Source organism: Rhagoletis pomonella, unplaced genomic scaffold (assembly GCF_013731165.1).
Source record: "Rhagoletis pomonella isolate Grant_MI unplaced genomic scaffold, Rhpom_1.0 Rhpom_scaffold_00006, whole genome shotgun sequence".
NCBI lineage: Eukaryota > Metazoa > Arthropoda > Insecta > Diptera > Tephritidae > Rhagoletis > Rhagoletis pomonella.
The window spans coordinates 82,149,981-82,168,741 of record NW_023458560.1 but is presented as its reverse complement, the minus strand read 5'-3'; the positions used below and the strand labels follow the sequence as shown (position 1 = coordinate 82,168,741).

The 18,761-nt window shown below is 36.9% G+C and overlaps 1 protein-coding gene across 1 annotated transcript in view; it reads right to left on the bottom strand.

Annotated features, from left to right (window-relative positions):
- Positions 1-2: 2 nt before the first annotated feature.
- The window catches only part of LOC118741473, a 231,099-nt gene continuing 212,340 nt past the window's right edge, over positions 3-18,761 (bottom strand). Inside the window, exons 4-8 of the mRNA XM_036473464.1 lie at positions 17,822-18,098; positions 17,004-17,494; positions 16,730-16,939; positions 14,249-16,657; positions 3-1,018 (exon numbers count right to left, since the gene is read on the bottom strand). Coding sequence (XP_036329357.1) covers positions 134-1,018; positions 14,249-16,657; positions 16,730-16,939; positions 17,004-17,494; positions 17,822-18,098 — 4,272 coding nt within the window. The 3' untranslated portion in view covers positions 3-133. The remainder of the gene's footprint in view (positions 1,019-14,248; positions 16,658-16,729; positions 16,940-17,003; positions 17,495-17,821; positions 18,099-18,761) is intronic.

Here is an 18,761-nt window from a genome sequence, read left to right as displayed (position 1 = left end):
TTAGTAATCGATTTTTAATAGACAGTTATCTGACAAGCCGATATTTTACTACCTTTATTAATACCTATCTTCCCTTCCTTCCTTTCTTTATAATCGGGAGGGTTGGTTTTTTTTTATTATTTTCAGCCAAAGCTTATCGCATGAGGGCTTTAACAAGCGTTGCAAATAAAAACGTGAAAAATAGAAAGCAAACCATGAATAAAACTGCCTTTTCCTGATCTGTGAAACGCTTACGATTTGTGTAAATTGTAGTTATCTTGCTTATACACCGCCGTACAGCACCATGTTGCCCATGATTTGTTGATGAGCTTCCATGTGCCAATAGGACGTTGTTTGCCAATAGATTATTGGCAGTGGACGCTAAAAACGATGCAGTCGTTGAATCAGCTACTTCGGCTTCGAGTCCAGCAGCAATATTCCCTCCATGAAACTGGTGATGATGGTGGTGGTGATGATGCATTGGATCATCACAACTAGCGAATCCAACTGCACCCAATTCATTTGCCATCGACGTACCCAGCGGTATTAAGCCAATAGCATTTGGGCCAATAACAATTGTACTCCCACCATTATTACTACTACCGTTACTATTGTTGTTGCCACTGCTGCTGCTGCAACCATTCGGACTGGCAGCAGATGCACTTACAGAACGGTGGTGAAGACTGGACGACGATTGTCTGCTGCTGTGATGCGAATGACTGTGTGGAGGGTGGTTGTGCGAGTGGTGTGTATGCAAAGTGTGTACGTGATGCGCCAGATGCGAATGTCCGTGGCAGCCCATAGGCGCGTGGCCACTATTGTTGGCACTTCCGAAAACGCTGGAAATATTTCCTAATATGTTGCCATCGATGTCGTCCAGTGATGCAATATGAGGAACTTGGTATCGGAATGCAGAAGTGTATTGACCAAATAACTCTTCGCCGGTAGTAGTAACTCGAATTGGACAAACGCGAAATTGGTACATAGTTCCCGGCTCTAGATTTTCAATTGTAAATTTGGTCTCTAGCCCCCTATAAATCTAGAAAAAAGTAAAAGCATAGTTTAATTAATACCTACATAAATATATGTACATACATACATAGTTATACAAATACTTATACAATATAAACCTAGACCTAGACCCAGGCCTGCAGGCTTTGTCGGAGTCACAGCTCCTAAACTTCAATGTAGGTTACGTATAATAGCCCAAAAGATGGCTGTAACCACAAACTGATTCTTACGACGCAAGGTTATACAAAATATTTGAGGGATTCACAACGGTGTCGTAAGTGTCACATTGTTGTATGTCGTAAACTTTAAAAGCTTAAATGAATGTTTACAGAACTTGAAACCACAACCAAATATTTTTTATAATTCATAATATGACTTTGATGGTACATACTTTGCGAACCCCCTTAATATATTTTTTGGGCGTTTAAAATTTACGACATACAAAAATACATGACGACTATACTTTCGCACACTCGGTCGTGATATTTCAATTCATTTGGCGTCTAAAAATTTACCCAGATGAGGTATTTTCTGTTTTTCTGGTTGATATTTTACAAAAATCTGCAATTTTTAAAATATATACTGTACTGCAACAATTCTAGACATAATTTTTCAGTAATATCTCTTCTTTTTTTTCCTGAAATGTGTTTCAATTTTAATGCAAATAATAACTTTATCGCTAATTTTTCCCCATAAAATGTAAACAAACGATTTCATTTATTTCGTGGACACCGAGCAGCAAACGATAGTGCCGTGTTTAATTTAAAAACGTTTAGTTATTTGTCCACAGTTTTTGGGTTAGTGGGCGGAAGGGGAGGGGGCGTGGGTCTTGATATCTAACCCACTAGAAAGAGCACAGTTCACAGTTTGTAAAAAGTCACACCTGATCCCAAGAAACCTTCCACAAACCCCTGGGGCACCAATGGAAAATGGTCTAAAATTAGTATTTTGACACCGGAAATGCAAACTCGATAAACAGTATTTTTGTGCAGAACACCTTTCTATTGTCAAAGGTATTCTCCATTTATTGTGCATATAACTCCGGCTACGCCGTCAACAGTATATATCCGAAGAACTCACTCCGAAATTCACAAGAAAGTGATTTTTTCAGAACGAACTTATTAATAAATTAGTGACCGCAAATTATTAAATTAGGTTTTACAATAAAGTGTAGACTCTTGACTACAAGTGCGTGTAAAATTGTTTGGATCGCGTCACCCGATCTTTGGGCACATGACTAAAAGGTACCCAGTTAAATCGTTATCTGGTTTTGCTCAATCAATAGTTGTGTTTTCGTATTCTCCAGCAAAAAATAGCCAGTAACTTGCCAGTAACCAAATTTCGAAGAGAGTAAGCCAATATTTACTCCCAATGAGTGAAATATGCAAGAAAGTACGAAAACGCAAAACCAGCAAGAAGTTGCTAGTTTTATGAACAGCTGATTAATTTGTTATTTTCCGATGCAATTTTCTTAGAAAACTAGTGTTTTCCATCTTATTATATATTTAAATAGGTTTATTTTGTCAATTCCAACTCTAAAAGCACCAAAAACAATTATTTTCTTAATGTGATTTACAATAAGCATCATGCCATCAGCTGTTTTTCTTACTAGCAAATAGTAGCTAGTAAAAATTTATCGAGTAAAAATCCAGTAAAACTTGCAAGTTCAACTGTAATTTTTTCTCTCTCAATTTCCCCTCTTTTGCTAGTTTCTTGCAAGTTTTTGCGTACGAAAACGACATCCAGTAAAAAAACCAGTAAAATTAGTACTGGATATACTGGATAGTGCGCACGCGAACAGGGCTGATAATTGTGCCAAGATGACGTCACGCACACCACCGCTTATTCTTTGAAATTCACAAAGAATTAGCGGTACCGCAATAGGCGCAATCTCTATTTCTCTCAATCGTTCATACCAAGGCATATTTAATAAGTGAGAAGTGACAACTATCTCGAACGCTCTTGCAGCTAGTTATAATGTCAAAAAACTGTAAACAAACAAATTAACCCTTTGAGGTGCGAGTGCCATGTTTGCTACAAATTAGCATCAATAGAAATTAATGCAGCATTCGCAGCATACGATTGCGAATGACTCACTGGCGTCGAGCCGTTGAAGAACTTTTGGCAAAAAAAATTCCTTGTCGTTTAAAGAATTAAGGGAATGCCTCATTGCACTAAAGCCAGCTTCCTTACATAAGCTACAATTCCATACGAACACAGATAGTTATGTACGTATACTAATTTTAAGAATTACTTCAATATTATCTTCAAAGAATTTTAATTGCATTCGCATCTTATATGCACATATAGACATATGGACTGAAACGAATACCTCATAACGGAAACCACGTAAAGAAAATCAAATAAATTTTTTATTAAACTATTTTAAACATTGTTTTGTTTTTCTTATTTAAATATTTTATTTTAAAAATCATGATTTCTTCTATATACGTATGTATGTATGAGTATCAGTATAAATCTAGTCCTGACGTGCTTATGTGAGCATAATTTTTTAAGAAACTAATTATTTCGCAGCATTTTATCTTCTTGGCTCTTGCCACACACAGCGCAACGCTCGTAGTTCCAGCTCCTTTTCATTTTTGTATACATACTATGTAGATTTCTATAAATGGATGTGGTCGAAAAACAAAAAATTACACAATTCAAAACTATCTCACAGCACGTAATTTAATTTTTAACGAAAAATAGAAAACGCCAACTTGAAAAGGGTTAAAAATTATTCATCATTTGACATAATAGTCGGTGTTCAAATGAGAGAAATGTCAAAATCACCTTATTTAATATACCTCGGTGCATACTACAAACATGCTAACAGTTGACTGTGTTTGTTGTTTTCACCACACATTATTTTTGGTGAGCTCTTTGTGACTCTCTCTTACTGAATACCGAAATCATCTCAAGTCACAAAAAGAGTCACTAATTGCTAGTCTCAAATTTAGTGACTCGAGATTAGATGTGACTTGCCCTGGTATTGAGTAAACAGTCTCTAGTCAGTGACTTTTTGTGGTGAACATCTATTTTGAGACTATTTGGTATTCAGTAAGCTGTCTCACGTCTCTAGTCTCAAAAAAAAAGGTCACTAAATTGTCAGCTGGTTCTGACGTCAATAACGAAACAGTACGAAGAATAGCGGACAAAGAAGAAGTGTCAAAATCCCAAAAAATGATAAACAAAATTGCGATTATACATGTAAAATTTTTAAATAAATAGTATTTATTAGTTCATTATGAGAAATATTAGAAGAAGCAATTAAATAAATATACCGGGAATATATTTAACCAAACTCAACGAGAAGTTGCCTAAATGGAAAAGCTGTGGACAAAAATTTCTAAATAAATTCGATGTGATTTTGTGTTTCCAATTAAAATCAAACGCCACTCAAAGCTGTTGAAACAATACCACCTTATATGAATTCGTGTTGTTCAACAAGGTAGAAGTAGTTTCGAGAGTTCTCTCTTTTGGACTGCGACTAAAGTGTCAAACATATACCACGTTTATATGATGCTTCAATTCGTTCTAAGTCAAACCATGTTATATAGACACACACATGTAAACACATTCTCTAATCGAATTGAAACTTTTAACCGTGCCACCATAAATCATATTTTGAACGCGAGTTAAGAGTTGTTGAATCGTATTAAGAGTGCATATAAACACGGAATTTGTCCACACGGTTGTTTCATGCAACTCTGTATAAAGTAAACCATTTAAATAGTTCTTGAAATTACATTTATGCTAAGCTTTGTTATAAAAAAATTATAGTTTAAAAAACTAAAATCTCCCTATTATAATTGCCATTCGTGCTGTCATCAGGTATGTAACTTGAGAATAGAAATCGCTGCATCTTTTGGGCGCATCAAGATTACATAGTTACATCCCGAGCTAATAAGAGGAAGGTAAGAAGGTAATAAAAATAATAGCTAGACACTTTACCAGATTTTACCAACAAACATTCTTCGGGTAAAATCATGCAACTTCTGACAAAGACAGGGCCGATTTTACTCTCCCATTTTTCCCCTACTTTCCGTTGAAACACAATACCGACGAACGGCGAATTTTCGCACAGTAGCGTGACGACGGCGGCAACTTTCGCCCAAAAATTTCGCTCAGTAAAACACAACTACGGCGACAACGGATTCAAATGCTTATGGCAAGGTACAATTAAAATTTTTACAAACAATATGATTAATAATTAAAAAAAAAAATCTAATATAGTATTTTTCAATTTCGATTTAAAAATTTGAGAATATTTACTGTAGGGTCTGTATTTGTGTTATTACCTTTTATTGTACTGTGTTCATTTCAACTTTGTAATTTTGGAAATTTTAGATTTATGTGATTTTTGTGGTTCGTCAATCAAATAGAAAATTTTTATTATTCAAACTTTTCTCAAATTGTGTACAACAGAAAATAAAATAAGTTTTGTTATTTAAAATAAATACCTACAATTGGCGATCCTGCCTGCAACATCTACATCTACCATAGCAGTGGAAGAAGTAAAAGCAGTAGGAGTAATCCTTACGGATTTACTATATCCGCACTTGCAAGTAACCGGCCATAACTTTCTAGCAACAACAGCACCAGGAGCAATATAAGAAATTACATTAAGCTGATATATTGATTTTGTACACTTGGTTTGTTGCTCCGCGGTACTAGTCCACAGATGATGAGATGTTACACCAAAATGTTGAAGTGCAATGCGTCGCAATAGTCAGCAGTGAAAAAGAGTAGCACCATTGCGAGCAGCTGGCATATTCCAACACGCACTACTACCACCACCGTTATCACCACCACTTGAATCACAGCAGCCGCAACATCAGAAAGCAATATCCCCGTTGTCTTTTGTTGAAGATCCGCAATCACAATTAGTAGAGCAACAACAGCAACAGTTTCAAACGCACCAATGCGCATTCAACGACACTAGCACAATTGCCGATATCATTGATGCATCTGCATTAGAAGCAGTCACTGGAGAAGCTATTTTAAGTGCTGATATTGTATCAACCAGTCAACAACAACCACATAACCAGCAGCAGCAGCAGCGTTCTCAAAATCAAGAACAGCAACCGAAACAGCAGCCGCAGCAACTATCAGGTCGACTGTGCTGCTAATATCAGCAGTTTCAGAGCACAGTGGTGAGCTGTATCTTTTCATCTAATATTTTTGACAAATATATTTATAAATATATAAATTGTAAATACTCCTTATAGAGATTATTTGAAGTTATATTATGTTTCGTTCTCCACCACACGACACACATGCATCTACACGGACTAATAATTTAAATGACTCGCTTATAGATTTGCAAAACAACTCTTTTCAAGAGGAGTTGGCAAATCCTTATGCTAGTCAAAATAATAATGAGGTGTATGCAACCTCAGTCAAGCTTCCACAATTTTGGACAAGTTGTCCAGAAGCTTGGTTTGTGCATACAGAAATGCAATTTAACGTGAAAAACATTACACAAGATACTACAAAATATGAATACACAATCACAGCGCTTCCACAAGAAGTAATAGTTACAATATTAGATTTCATTCAAAATCCTCCGCATAACAACAAGTTTTCAGAATTAAAGAAAGTCTTAATTGAAAGACATTCTTTAAGCGAAAATAAGAAATTAGATACAATTTTGTCAGATTCAGAGATGGGTGATCGTAAACCCTCTGAATTTTATCGGTCGCTCATGTTGCTTGCAGGTTCCAATTTTAGTCAAGATATTTTAAAGAAACTTTGGCTGAGAAAATTGCCAAAAAATCTTAGTGTGATATTAGCTAGTTCAAGTACCAATGATATAAATGAATTGGTGAAACTAGCTGATAATATTTGGGAAGTGATTAATAAAACCGAAATATCAGCTATGAATAGTTTTCAAAATTCTAAATCACAAGACACAATTATTGATAATTTAGTTAAAACGACGAATCTTATGTGCGAAAATTTTCACAAACTTTCCTTTGAATTAAATTCAATTAAGCAACAAATTAATCAAAATTCTAGATATAGATCATATAATAGGAATTGTTTTAGAAGTCCATATAGAGGTAGATCAAAATCTCGTGATAGTCAAAATTGGTTATGTAGATACCATTACAAATTTGGTGATAAGGCTCAGAAATGTCAACAACCTTGTGCTTTTTCTAAAAACAAAAATTCGTTAAACTAGAGTCATCCGTTGTTGTGGCGGCAAACAATGGAAATTTAGATATTACTACACGTCGCCTATTTATTTTTGATAAAACAAACAAACTAAATTTTTTGATTGATAGTGGAGCAGAAATTTCTATACTTCCGGTAAAAAAATTCCCTCATACAAAACGTTCTTCAGATATAATACTTACTGCAGCCAATGGTTCAACGATTTCAACGTATGGTAAAAAGATTTTAAATATAAATTTAGGTTTAAGACGCGAATTTCCATTTACGTTTCTCATAGCTGATATTGCGAAACCTATTATTGGTGCAGATTTTCTTTGCAAATACGGTCTCTTAATTGACATGAAATGCAAACGTTTAGTTGATCCAGTAACAAGTCTTTCGGTTAACACAGTTTCATGTGTTTGTAACATTTCGCTTCCAAAAATTTTCGTAGTAGAGAACAAGTATACAAGATTGTTGAAGGAGTTTCCTTCTTTGATCGCTGAACCAGATTATTCGAAACCGGTTAAACATTCTACGGTTCACAGACTTTTTACTGAAGGAAATCTGCCATTCTCTAAGCCAAGGCGCTTGGATCCGATTAAATTTAAAGTAGCCAAAACTGAATTCGATTTTTTAGTGAGGACAGGGATTTGTAGACCTTCAAATTCTTGTGTAGCATCTCCACTGCATCTTGTACCTAAAAAAGAACTGAATGACTGGCGTCCTTGTGGTGATTTTCGGAGACTTAATGTTGTGACTGTACAGGACCGTTATCCTTTACCTCACATTCAAGATTTTAACATGAATCTCAGAAATAAGTATATATTTTCGAAATTAGATTTGGTAAGTGCCTACCACCAAATTCCAATGGCAGAAGAGGATATCTATAAAACTGCAATAACGACACCTTTCGGTATGTTTGAATTTATACGAATGCCTTTCGGACTAAGAAATTCAGCGCAAACTTTTCAAAGATTTATTAATGAAGTAGTTAGTGGTTTAGATTTTGTTTTTACATATATTGATGATCTATTGGTTGCAAGTGAAAATGAAGAACAGCATTTTAAAGATCTCCGTATACTTTTCCAACGCCTAACAGAGTACGGGTTAAATATTAAACCAAGTAAATGTACTTTCGGTGTTACAAGTGTTGACTTTTTAGGACATAATATTTCTGGGGCAGGAATTAGACCCTCTGATGAAAAAGTGATAGCAATTCGTAGTTTTGAACGTCCTAAATCTATTAAACAGGCGCAGAAATTTATAGGCATGGTTAATTATTACCATCGATATGTACCAAAATTAGCTGAGTTTACGGCAGTTATCTACGATTTAATCAATCGATCAACTAAGAAACGTGACAAGTCCTTAATTTGGGATGACACAACAAATAAAGCCTTTGAATGTATTAAAGAAAAGTTTGCGTCTACGGTATTGTTAAATCATTTTAACAAAGATGCCAAACTCTCTTTAAATGTGGATGCATCTAATACGGCAATTGGTGGTGTCATACATCAAACGTTTGATAACAAATCAGAGCCACTAGCTTTCTTTTCTAAGAAACTTTCGTCATCTGAGGTTAAGTACAGTGCATTTGACAGGGAGTTGCTAGCTATTTATTTGAACATTAAACATTTTCGCTATCTTTTAGAAGGACGACAATTTACAGTTTTTACGGATCACAAGCCTTTGATATATGCTTTGAGTTCAAAAACCGAACGTAGTCCGAGACAAACTAGACATATGGAATTCATTGCACAATTTACTAATAACATACGATATATTAAAGGACAGCAGAACATTATAGCTGACACATTATCTCGAGCTTTCGAAGTTGATGCAATTAAGGGTACAGAACTGAATTTCAAAGTTTTACAAAATGAACAAAAACAGGACGAGGAACTAAACACATTAAAATCTGGAGACACATCACATAACCTTAAATTAATTCAAATTCCACTTTTAAATTTTAATATTTGGTGTGAAATGTGAGAATCCTAGGCCATTTGTTCCAAATTGTTTACGCAAGACAGTGTTTAATATGCTACATGGCATTACACATCCTGGTACAAAAGCTACACGTCGTCTAATTATTAAAAAGTACTATTGGCCAAAAATGCACAAAGAAATTAATATTTGGTCAAAAGAATGTATAAATTGTCAAAAATCGAAGGTTAATCGTCACACAAAATCTCCAGTAATTAAAATTCCGATTCCCAAAAGTAGATTTGATCATATTCATTTAGATATTGTTGGACCTCTTCCTGTATCGAAAGGACATCGTTACATTTTTACAATAATTGACAGGTTCACGCGTTGGCCCGAGGCATATGCATTAAAGGACATTTCAGCGGCAGTGGTTGCAAATAAATTTTTTAGAGAATATGTTTCACGTTTTGGGGTACCGTTAAAAATCACTACAGATCAGGGTACTCAGTTTATGTCAAAATTGTTTTCGGAACTAACAAAATTGCTTGGTAGTCATCACGTTACAACTTCTGCATATCATCCTCAAGGGAATGGTATGGTAGAACGGTTTCACAGGCAGTTAAAAGCTACGATAATGGCTAGAAATGGAATCAACAATTGGTATGATGAGCTGCCGATAATACTTCTTGGTTTACGATCGATGTATAAAGAAAGTATTTCAGCCACATCATCTGAGATGGTTTTTGGGCAAAATTTACGCCTACCCGGTGAACTTGTTGTTCCATCTGAAGAAAAATTTTCCCCAATTGAGGTTTTAGGTAATTTACGGGAACATTTTAAAAATGTTAAATCAAATTTAAGGCATAATCAAAATTCTGATACTGGTGTATATATACCAAAGGATTTGGAGACTTGTAAATTTGTTTTTATGCGTGTTATTAATAAAAGATCATTGCAACAACCATACGAAGGACCTTATAAGGTTGTTGAAAAAAACAAAAAATATTTCAAACTTGAAGTAGATAATGAGGTTAAAACAATTCCGATAGACAGACTAAAACCAGCAATCATTGAAACAGAACTAATACCAGAAACAAACACTAATACAATGAATAACACAACATCAAATAAGAAACGAGTTACTTTTAATTTATATAACATTAATTCTCTAGAAGGGGGAGTATTGTAGGGTCTGTATTTGTGTTATTACCTTTTATTGTACTGTGTTCATTTCAACTTTGTAATTTTGGAAATTTTAGATTTATGTGATTTTTTGTGGTTCGTCAATCAAATAGAAAATTTTTATTATTCAAACTTTTCTCAAATTGTGTACAACAGAAAATAAAATAAGTTTTGTTATTTAAAATAAATACCTACATTTACCATATGGCCACAATGGTTCATATTTTGCCGCCAGCGACGACGATAGAAATAAAGAGCGAAATACACCACACAAGCGGCTTGTCAAACATACTTTTCCCATTTTGCCATAGACCATGCAAACATGAGTCGTTCAAGCACAGAATTTTAGTTTTCTTTCGGTTAACAATGTAAAACATTTTAGTTTTCTACCATTATTCTCCCTTACGTCTTCACTTGGTGAAATTTCAGTTGCAATTGAGGCGATTTTACCATCCACATCGCAAGCGGTTTGATCAAACGTCAACATGGCGGCCAGAAAATCAAAAAAATTTGATTTTTGCTCAAATTTCCCTCAAACGGTTTGTCAAACCTTCAAACACCCTATAGACAGCACAAATGGCTTGAAGCAAAGGGAAATTTCGCTTGGTTTGTTAAGCCGCTTGTGTTGTGTATTTCGCTCTTAAGTCTATCGTTGCGAACAGTCGTCGGACGAACGTCGTTGTTGTTGTTGTTGCTTTGGTTGTGTGCGTTCTCATATACAGCAGTGTGTTTTCGTTTTTACAGCGAACATTCGCAGCCGTTCGTAGGCATTGTGTTTCAGCGGTTTGCCAGAGAAGCGAGTACGGAAACGCTTTCTGGTAAAATCCGGTAAACTCTTCCAACTTCTTGCGAGTTAGGGAACGCAACTAATAGGTTTATTCGCGGTTTTGCTATTCGCGTACACAAAAATCCAGCAAAGTAGGGGAAATTGAGAGGCCAAACACACATTTTATTTTGATGAGAGGCTGCCAGTTTCTGCAGGAAAAATTTTTGACAGCAGCAATTTGCCAGCAAGAGGCAGCTGATCAAAAAAGCGTGTCAGACGTGGCAATGCAATAAAGGCTGTCAAATTGAAAAATTTCAGAAAGCAGTTGCATGTGCAGCCACATCTTGCATATAAAATGTCTTTCAAAAAGGGGAACGGCGAACTGCAGATTGCTAATGCAGCACGAGCAAGTTGAAATATATTTCCGAAATCGATTTGCTCGCTTTTAGTTGTAGGCACACATTGCAACTGTAATTTCTGAAACTGATTTTCGAAAGGTGACAGAAAGGTCTTTCCATGGTGAAATTATAAACAGGCGAAGTAATAAAACATCTTTATCGCTTTATTTTCCTGACACTCGGCTATCTTATTTAAATTCTTAAAGGTAAATTTTCAAATAAGATAGTGTCAAATCTAATTTCTCGCTCCAATTACTAAACCTCGTATAATCCCACCTTGCGGTTTTCTGGCTGTTCACACGTGGAAATAAAATTTCTCTTTCTCAATTTCAGAACGAATTGCGTGGAAAAGTTGGTAATATTGCCAAGTCTGACACGCTATAAAATCATCTGTGTGCAACTTATGCAAATAATGATTTTTTTTTTAAGATTTTTAAGTTTAAAATAACTTATTAGAACTACAAATGTTTCGGAAGAGAGCAAAAATCCTAATTTACTTACATATGTATGTTTGCTTAACGAATTGGCTTACTCAAACTTTTAATTTGCATTCTTTTCATATCTTATGCTTTTGTATGTAAACAAAATTTCGATCAGCTGTACCTTCAACTTTTTGCTAGTTTTGCGGTCGCCAACTTTTGAAAACATTTCTCTCCTTGAGAGAGAACAAATAAAATGTGTATTCGCGTATTCTTCCAGGAGAAAACTCTCAAGAGCACAATTCAAATCGTCGTTTAAACCGCGTATGTGAGGTTGCATAAATTATTTTCTCGAGAGTAAAAACACTCATATTTCAAAATGGTTCTCTTTTTTATAAAGCAATCGCATTTCTGGCTAGTATATTTTGGGACGAATGGATGAGGATTGAGCCAAAAGCTTGTGAGCAAATCCAATTTTCGGCAGCAAATGTCAGTCAGAATGACGATACGTGGTTTTGTACTTTAAACGACGAAACGAATTTTTATCTGTCTCTCAAGGACAGAAATGTTTGCAAAAGAACACTTACGCAAAACAAGAAGAAACTAGCAGCTTCTTATCAAAATGAAATGTCAGTTTGGTATCTTAGTTTCCCCTACTTTGCTGTATTTTTGTGTACGCGAACAGCAAAACCTGATAACTATCAAAAACCATCAATACGAGAATGCATCTAAAAATTCATTAGAATTTCGCTGTCGAGAGTTTTCTGCTGGAAGCATGCGCGAATACACCAAATATAAATGGTATCAGATAGCAATGACATTCTCACCCTTGTTGCTAGTGTCGAGTAGTAGTAGATAAACGACTGTTAGTCGATTATCGATTATCCGTGGTATTTTTAAAGTCGTTTTCTTTCAATAAGTGCGTGTGAATAGTTTATAGCCGCTCATCCTTCTACAAACGAACAGTTGTAAGCAATAAAAAAACTATTCACAATACCATGGAAAAGCGATAATCGAATAAGTGTCATTTATCTACTACTAGTCGACACTCGCAATAGGGGTGTCTATTTCAGTACTCTGACTTGACAATTTGTTATCACAAATTTGTAATTTTATTGACTTTTGGAAGGACCAAGTGCAGAAAGACCTGTCTGCGCTCGGGGTAACCAACTGGCGCAGATTCGCACAGGAGAGAAGCAATTGGAGAAGCTTTTTGGTCTCGGCTCAATCCGACAAACGGATGTATTTCCAAATAAGAAGAAGGATTGACTTTCATGTTAACCCATTTGAGTGAAAGCATATACAATGCTTTATTAAAAAAATAAAATAAAAATAAAGAAAAAATTCCATGAAATTCTGCCTTCTTGTGCAAAATCCCATACCAAAAAAGCAGTCGCGATGTTTTCAAAGAATGAATACCTAAGCCGTAAATAGGCAGAGGTAAGCAACAAAACTTTTACTGTTGCAAGCAGAGTATGTACATACATTAGGGTGGCCCAAAAAGAGTAAAGTCGGAATTTTAATGCACTCACCCCCTACGATTGTTCTGTATCGAAAAAATGTACATCCCTATTTTTTATTGATAAAATATTGATTTTTAAGAATTCTATACCATTTCTACGAATAAATAAGCTACTAAATAAACTGTTAAACTGCATAAATAAAAATTCCAATCTTATAAAAACTGTGTTTCTCTTACATGTATCTTTGGCAACACTATACAAATATTTCAATGAGAGTAACTGGATTTCATTTCGTTCCGCTCCTCTCACGTTTGAGAAAAAGTTGAGAATTCAACATTTCTCTATTTGAAAATAAGAGAACTATTCTGCACGTTACCGAAAACTTTGTAACCGGAAAATTTTATTACCAAAAAATGTTACCAGCTCTTGTCACCGCGATTCTAGGTACGTTGGTAATGCATTTAAAACATTCACCAATTCAGCTATGAAGAATTGTGCAAATTCTGGCATTGCATATTTCACGGGGCAATACTTTGTTACCAGCTTATGAGATGGTAACAAAATTTACCGGTTACAAAAGTACACATAATGCGAAAAGGGTTTAAAAATTGACTGGAACTTAATTTACCGGTTACAAACTTTTTATTACCAGCGCAGAATAGACCTGTTCAGGAAAATTCCATATTAAAAAAGTGCCTAACGGTTATTTGAGATGCATTTGAGAACTATCGTTGGAGATTTGAGAAAAGGACTGATTCTCAAATGCATCTAAAATTGAGATTTAACAAACAATTTTATTTTATTTATTGACCCTGAAAGCAAAGTTTCCTTAACATAAAGAACAATAATAATTTAGGGCCTTTAGCATTGGTGCATATTATATTTATAGTTATAAGTATGTATGTAAGTAGCTACTTACGTATGTTTATTATAACTCACCCGCCTATAGTCACCATCTTTGCCAATTGCATATTGTAATACATACTCAATCCGATCGCTGAAGGTATTTTTTGAATTTTGCCATTCGAGAGTGAGTGGTACGCCTAAAGAAAGGTTTCCCAAGCCGGCTATGAAACTAGTAGGCGTTTCAGGCAGCATTCCGGATGGAATAAAACCGGCAGCACCACCAGCGCCGTGTGTTAGCAAGCAAGCAGCAGCTCCTTCCATGGCCACTCGGGGCGCTTTAATGCTATTCGGTAAGGTGGGAGTCGTACTAAATATATATTCATGCGAGTAGTCTCCTATCCCGGCGCGGTCAGTACTTGCGTATATCCGGAAAGTATAGGCGGTACGCTCTTGCAACTTGTTCACTTTGCACATACTGTTTGTACCAGAGTAAACGATTTGAAACTCTTTCGCACGTTGTACAAACATTTCAACATAGTATTTTACGAAGTCCAGGTTCTTGCCGTCCCCCCATTTTAACTTAATAAAGTTATGCCCAACGCCAGTACATTCTAGAGCAGGTGGAGTAGGAGGCGAAGGCAACGTTGTGAGTTTGGCATATGCGGAAAATGGCCCTGGGCCAATTTTGTTTATGGCCTGCAAGCGGAATTTGTAGGTCGTCTCAGGCAAAAGCCCAGTAACTGTATAAACCGTGTTTGTGTCTGTCGTTGTAATTGACTTCTCAGAATACTCAATAGTATATGCAGTAATGGGAGCGCCATTGCATTCAGGTTCCGTCCAGTTAAGTGACACTTCCGTGGCGGTAAATTCGCAGTCTTTGATGTGGGGTGCAGCAGGAACGGCGGCTGGTGTTCGTTCGTTAATGTTTGTTGTCCATTTGCTTACTCCAGCCGCGTTGCTGGCATTTACACGGAAGTAATACATGGTAAACGGTAATAAATTGCGTAATTCGACGCTGGTTTGAGCACCCTGATAGCATGTTTGGAATGCCGGCATTTGTATTGATGACTTCTCCAACTCGGAGTTAAAATCATTTTGAACACTTGCACTTTCTAGGCGATATTCAACGATCGGTGCACCATTACAGGTTGGTTCTTGCCAGTTCACAAGTAAATGTGTTGCTGATTTGACCAAAACTTTCAAATCGGTAGGAGCATTTGGAGGTGCTGCTGCTGCTGAGAATCGGAACCATGATGACCAGGCACCTGCACCAATGCGATTGATTGCGCGCACTTGCACTTCGTAAGAACAACCGGGTTGCAAATCTTTGACCACACAATATGTATCCCGTCCGCGGTACACAATGGAATGGTCGTTGGTTTTATTTCCAATGTCGAATTGTCCGTCCAATGGACGCCTCATCTGGACCTCAAATTCTAGCACCTGCGAGCCGCCATTATAATCTGGTTTATCCAGTCTTAAAACTGCCGCGAATGGACCGGGCGGATTGTCGTAATAAGGTGGCGGCGGTGCAGCTGGTACTACTGCTTCTGATGTTATGTGCGCTATATCGGAATAAGGACTGAGACCTGCTGGACCTTCACACGAAGTTCGCAATTGGTAAGCTGTACCTGGTTGTAGACGATCGCAAGTAGTTTCCGTATCGGCACCACTATAAACGCGTTCAAATTTGGAACCAGATGTGATTTCGAGAAAATAGCGAAGTATTTCAGCGCCTCCTGTATCTGCAGGTGGGTCCCATCGCGCGCGAAAATGTGTTCCATGTATTTTTCCTTTCACGTGTGGTTTGCCCGGTTTTCCTGGTTTTTCAGGAGATGTTTGAAAACTGACCTCATTAGACCAAGGAGAGCTGCCAGCTTCATTTTCAGCACGCAATCGAAATTGGTAAGATGTGGCACGTCGCAGTTGATTGCATTCATGTGTGCAATCGGGACCATTGTAAGCGTTAAGATAGCCGTGGCCAGACTCCCGATCAAATATTTGCAATACATAATCATCATCCTGTTGTCGTCGTTCCCACCAAATTCGAATAGAAGTAGAGGTACTGCTTTGTAGTTTTGGAGGCTTCGGCGCAGACGGCGGATTGCAAGATGTGCTAAATGAGCAAACGCTGGAAAACAAAGAAGCTCCCACGTCGTTAACAGCTGCCAGACGGAAATAGTATAGGGTGGAAGGCTGTAGTTTTGTTAAAGTATAGTGTTTGCCTTTGGTTTTCGTGGCTTCAACAAAATTTAGCCCTTCATTTCCAGAATTTTGGCGTGCTGATCGGCCAGCTGATGTAAAATTAGTTTTGCCTTCGTCATATTCCAATATGTAGTGTTGAATGGGGGATCCATTTGAGGACGGATTCGTCCAACGCAAATGTAATGAATTTTTTGTCCGCATTACTAGTTTAGGTGGCATTGGTTGATCTGGTTCACAGGGTGGGGTTGTAAATTCGGTTGGATCAGAGGCCGATCCCTGTAGTTTTTCATAGTGTACCTAAATGTTAAAGTCACTGGTTATATGTCCCTATATGTAAATATATATATATATTAATTTGGTTTTACTCACCTGAAGACGCACTATATATACTTGGCCAGGTTGCAAATCCTGCACAATGCAATCATATGATTCGCCTTTATAAAGACTCTTGTACTTGCAGTCTTTTACGCGATCACTAAACAGCACATTATAACGCAGTTCACGGGTGTTTATCTGGGGATCTGTGATTGCTGCGGCTTCCCAGACGATTTTTGCAGATCTCGAAGTTAAATTAATTACCTGAAGAGATAAAGACAAACTTAGAAAAGCACAAAACAATCGGACAGTAAACACTTTTACTTACTTTTGGTTTCTTTATTGAAGAAAGCTGCTCTATTAGCAGAGACTGGTAGTCCTCTTCATCATCAACAGCATTTAACATGCCTTCCATGCTGTCTTCCGAAGTTTCAACTGAAGATGCAATGCATCCATTAGTGCTATTTATCTGGTGTGCATTTGAGGGTACGCTGCCATTTCGTTGAGAGATTCGTCGGCTATTCAAGTTGTGGTTGCTTGATGACTGCTGAGACGAAGTCTGTTGTTGCTGAACATGATTTTGGTTCCTACTTTGAAGACTGAGGTTTAATCCGGTGGTGCTGTTGCTTGTTACAGAAGAACTTGCAAGCGATGAAGGTACTATCAACATTCCTGCATTCAGTACAGTGTTGTTTTGGCTATGGTTAGGTCCGTTTGTGTTGCTACTATTATTGGTCAATACAGGTGAATGACTTTTTTGTGTGTTTATATCAGTACGCCGAGGGGACGGTGAATTGGTAGGTGTTGACATCGCAGGGTCTTAAATTCCAGATAATATGTGAATTAATTAAGAATTATTTGAAATTTAATATACCTTATTAATAAGTTACTAACGAAACATATGTATACATATGTATGTATGTACATAATTTTGGCCTAACAGAAAACAAGAAAATCTCAGAGGGAATTTACATGAGGCGATTTTTCAGGCGATTTTTAGTTGAAGGCAGCAATCGCCTAGAAACGACCTTTCAACTAATCGCTTTCAATGAAGTTGGTCGGCTGCCAACTTTCGTCCAACTTTTGGTTCAACTAATCGCCTGTGAAAGTTGAATCATGTAAATTCCCAATAAATAATGTAGTTACTTAGTTCCCGTTGTTTTTCAAGTTTTCGCAATAACTTTGTGTGTTGACGCTGGCTGCGTTCATCTTTATGGTAATTATTGGGAGGTGAAGGTGAATGCGATAAGGGTTGCTGATGTGTCGACGTTTGCTGCTGTTGAGCTGTCAGAGCTTGTGGCTGTTGAGGAGGTTGCTGCGTTTGGACGTGGCCACTTGATAATGCGTGGAAATGGGCCGGTCCGCCACCTGGAAATCCCGCCTGTATTGGTGAATAGAAGTGGGAGGTGCCATTGGCAGCCAACTGAAATTAAAGAAACAGTGAAAGTGCATTTAGTATTTAAATTTACTAATACGTAACTACAATAAAATATTTACTTTCATATGCGTTTTTCTCCTTTGCCCTGACAAACCGATTTCACTTGGATTACAATTATTTGAAGCCATAATGTAGACTAATAGCCTAATATGAATCCATAAATGTATATAATCAACTACGTGGCTTTGGTCGTAGGGACGCGAATTTCGATAATAATACGATACCATATTGATACTTTTGGCGTTCGATTACGATTTTTATTACTCGACAGTTTTAAAACGATATTTTTTGGAATCGAGTACCAGAACCTACTCTGCAAGAAGTCTGGCCTATAACTATCGGTCAAATTAGTGGGAAAACTGACTAACACTTTTCGTCAGTTTTGCGGTTAGTTTTATATGGGCTTGCGGAAAATAGGGAAAATTTGGGTTGGCTTTCCTTTATGGCCGTTCGTTAAAGGGGCGGTGGGCGAAAGGTAAGTGGGCGTGGCACCTCTAACCCACCTTTTTGGAGAGGGAATGAACCGCCATCGACAAAAATGCAACCCCCGAGCACCTAGGTCCCCTATGGTTCCCTAGGACCCCTTAGAAAAATTGCCAAAAATCACAATATTTACTTGCGTCCACAGTATTTTTGGCGTAGAATTCC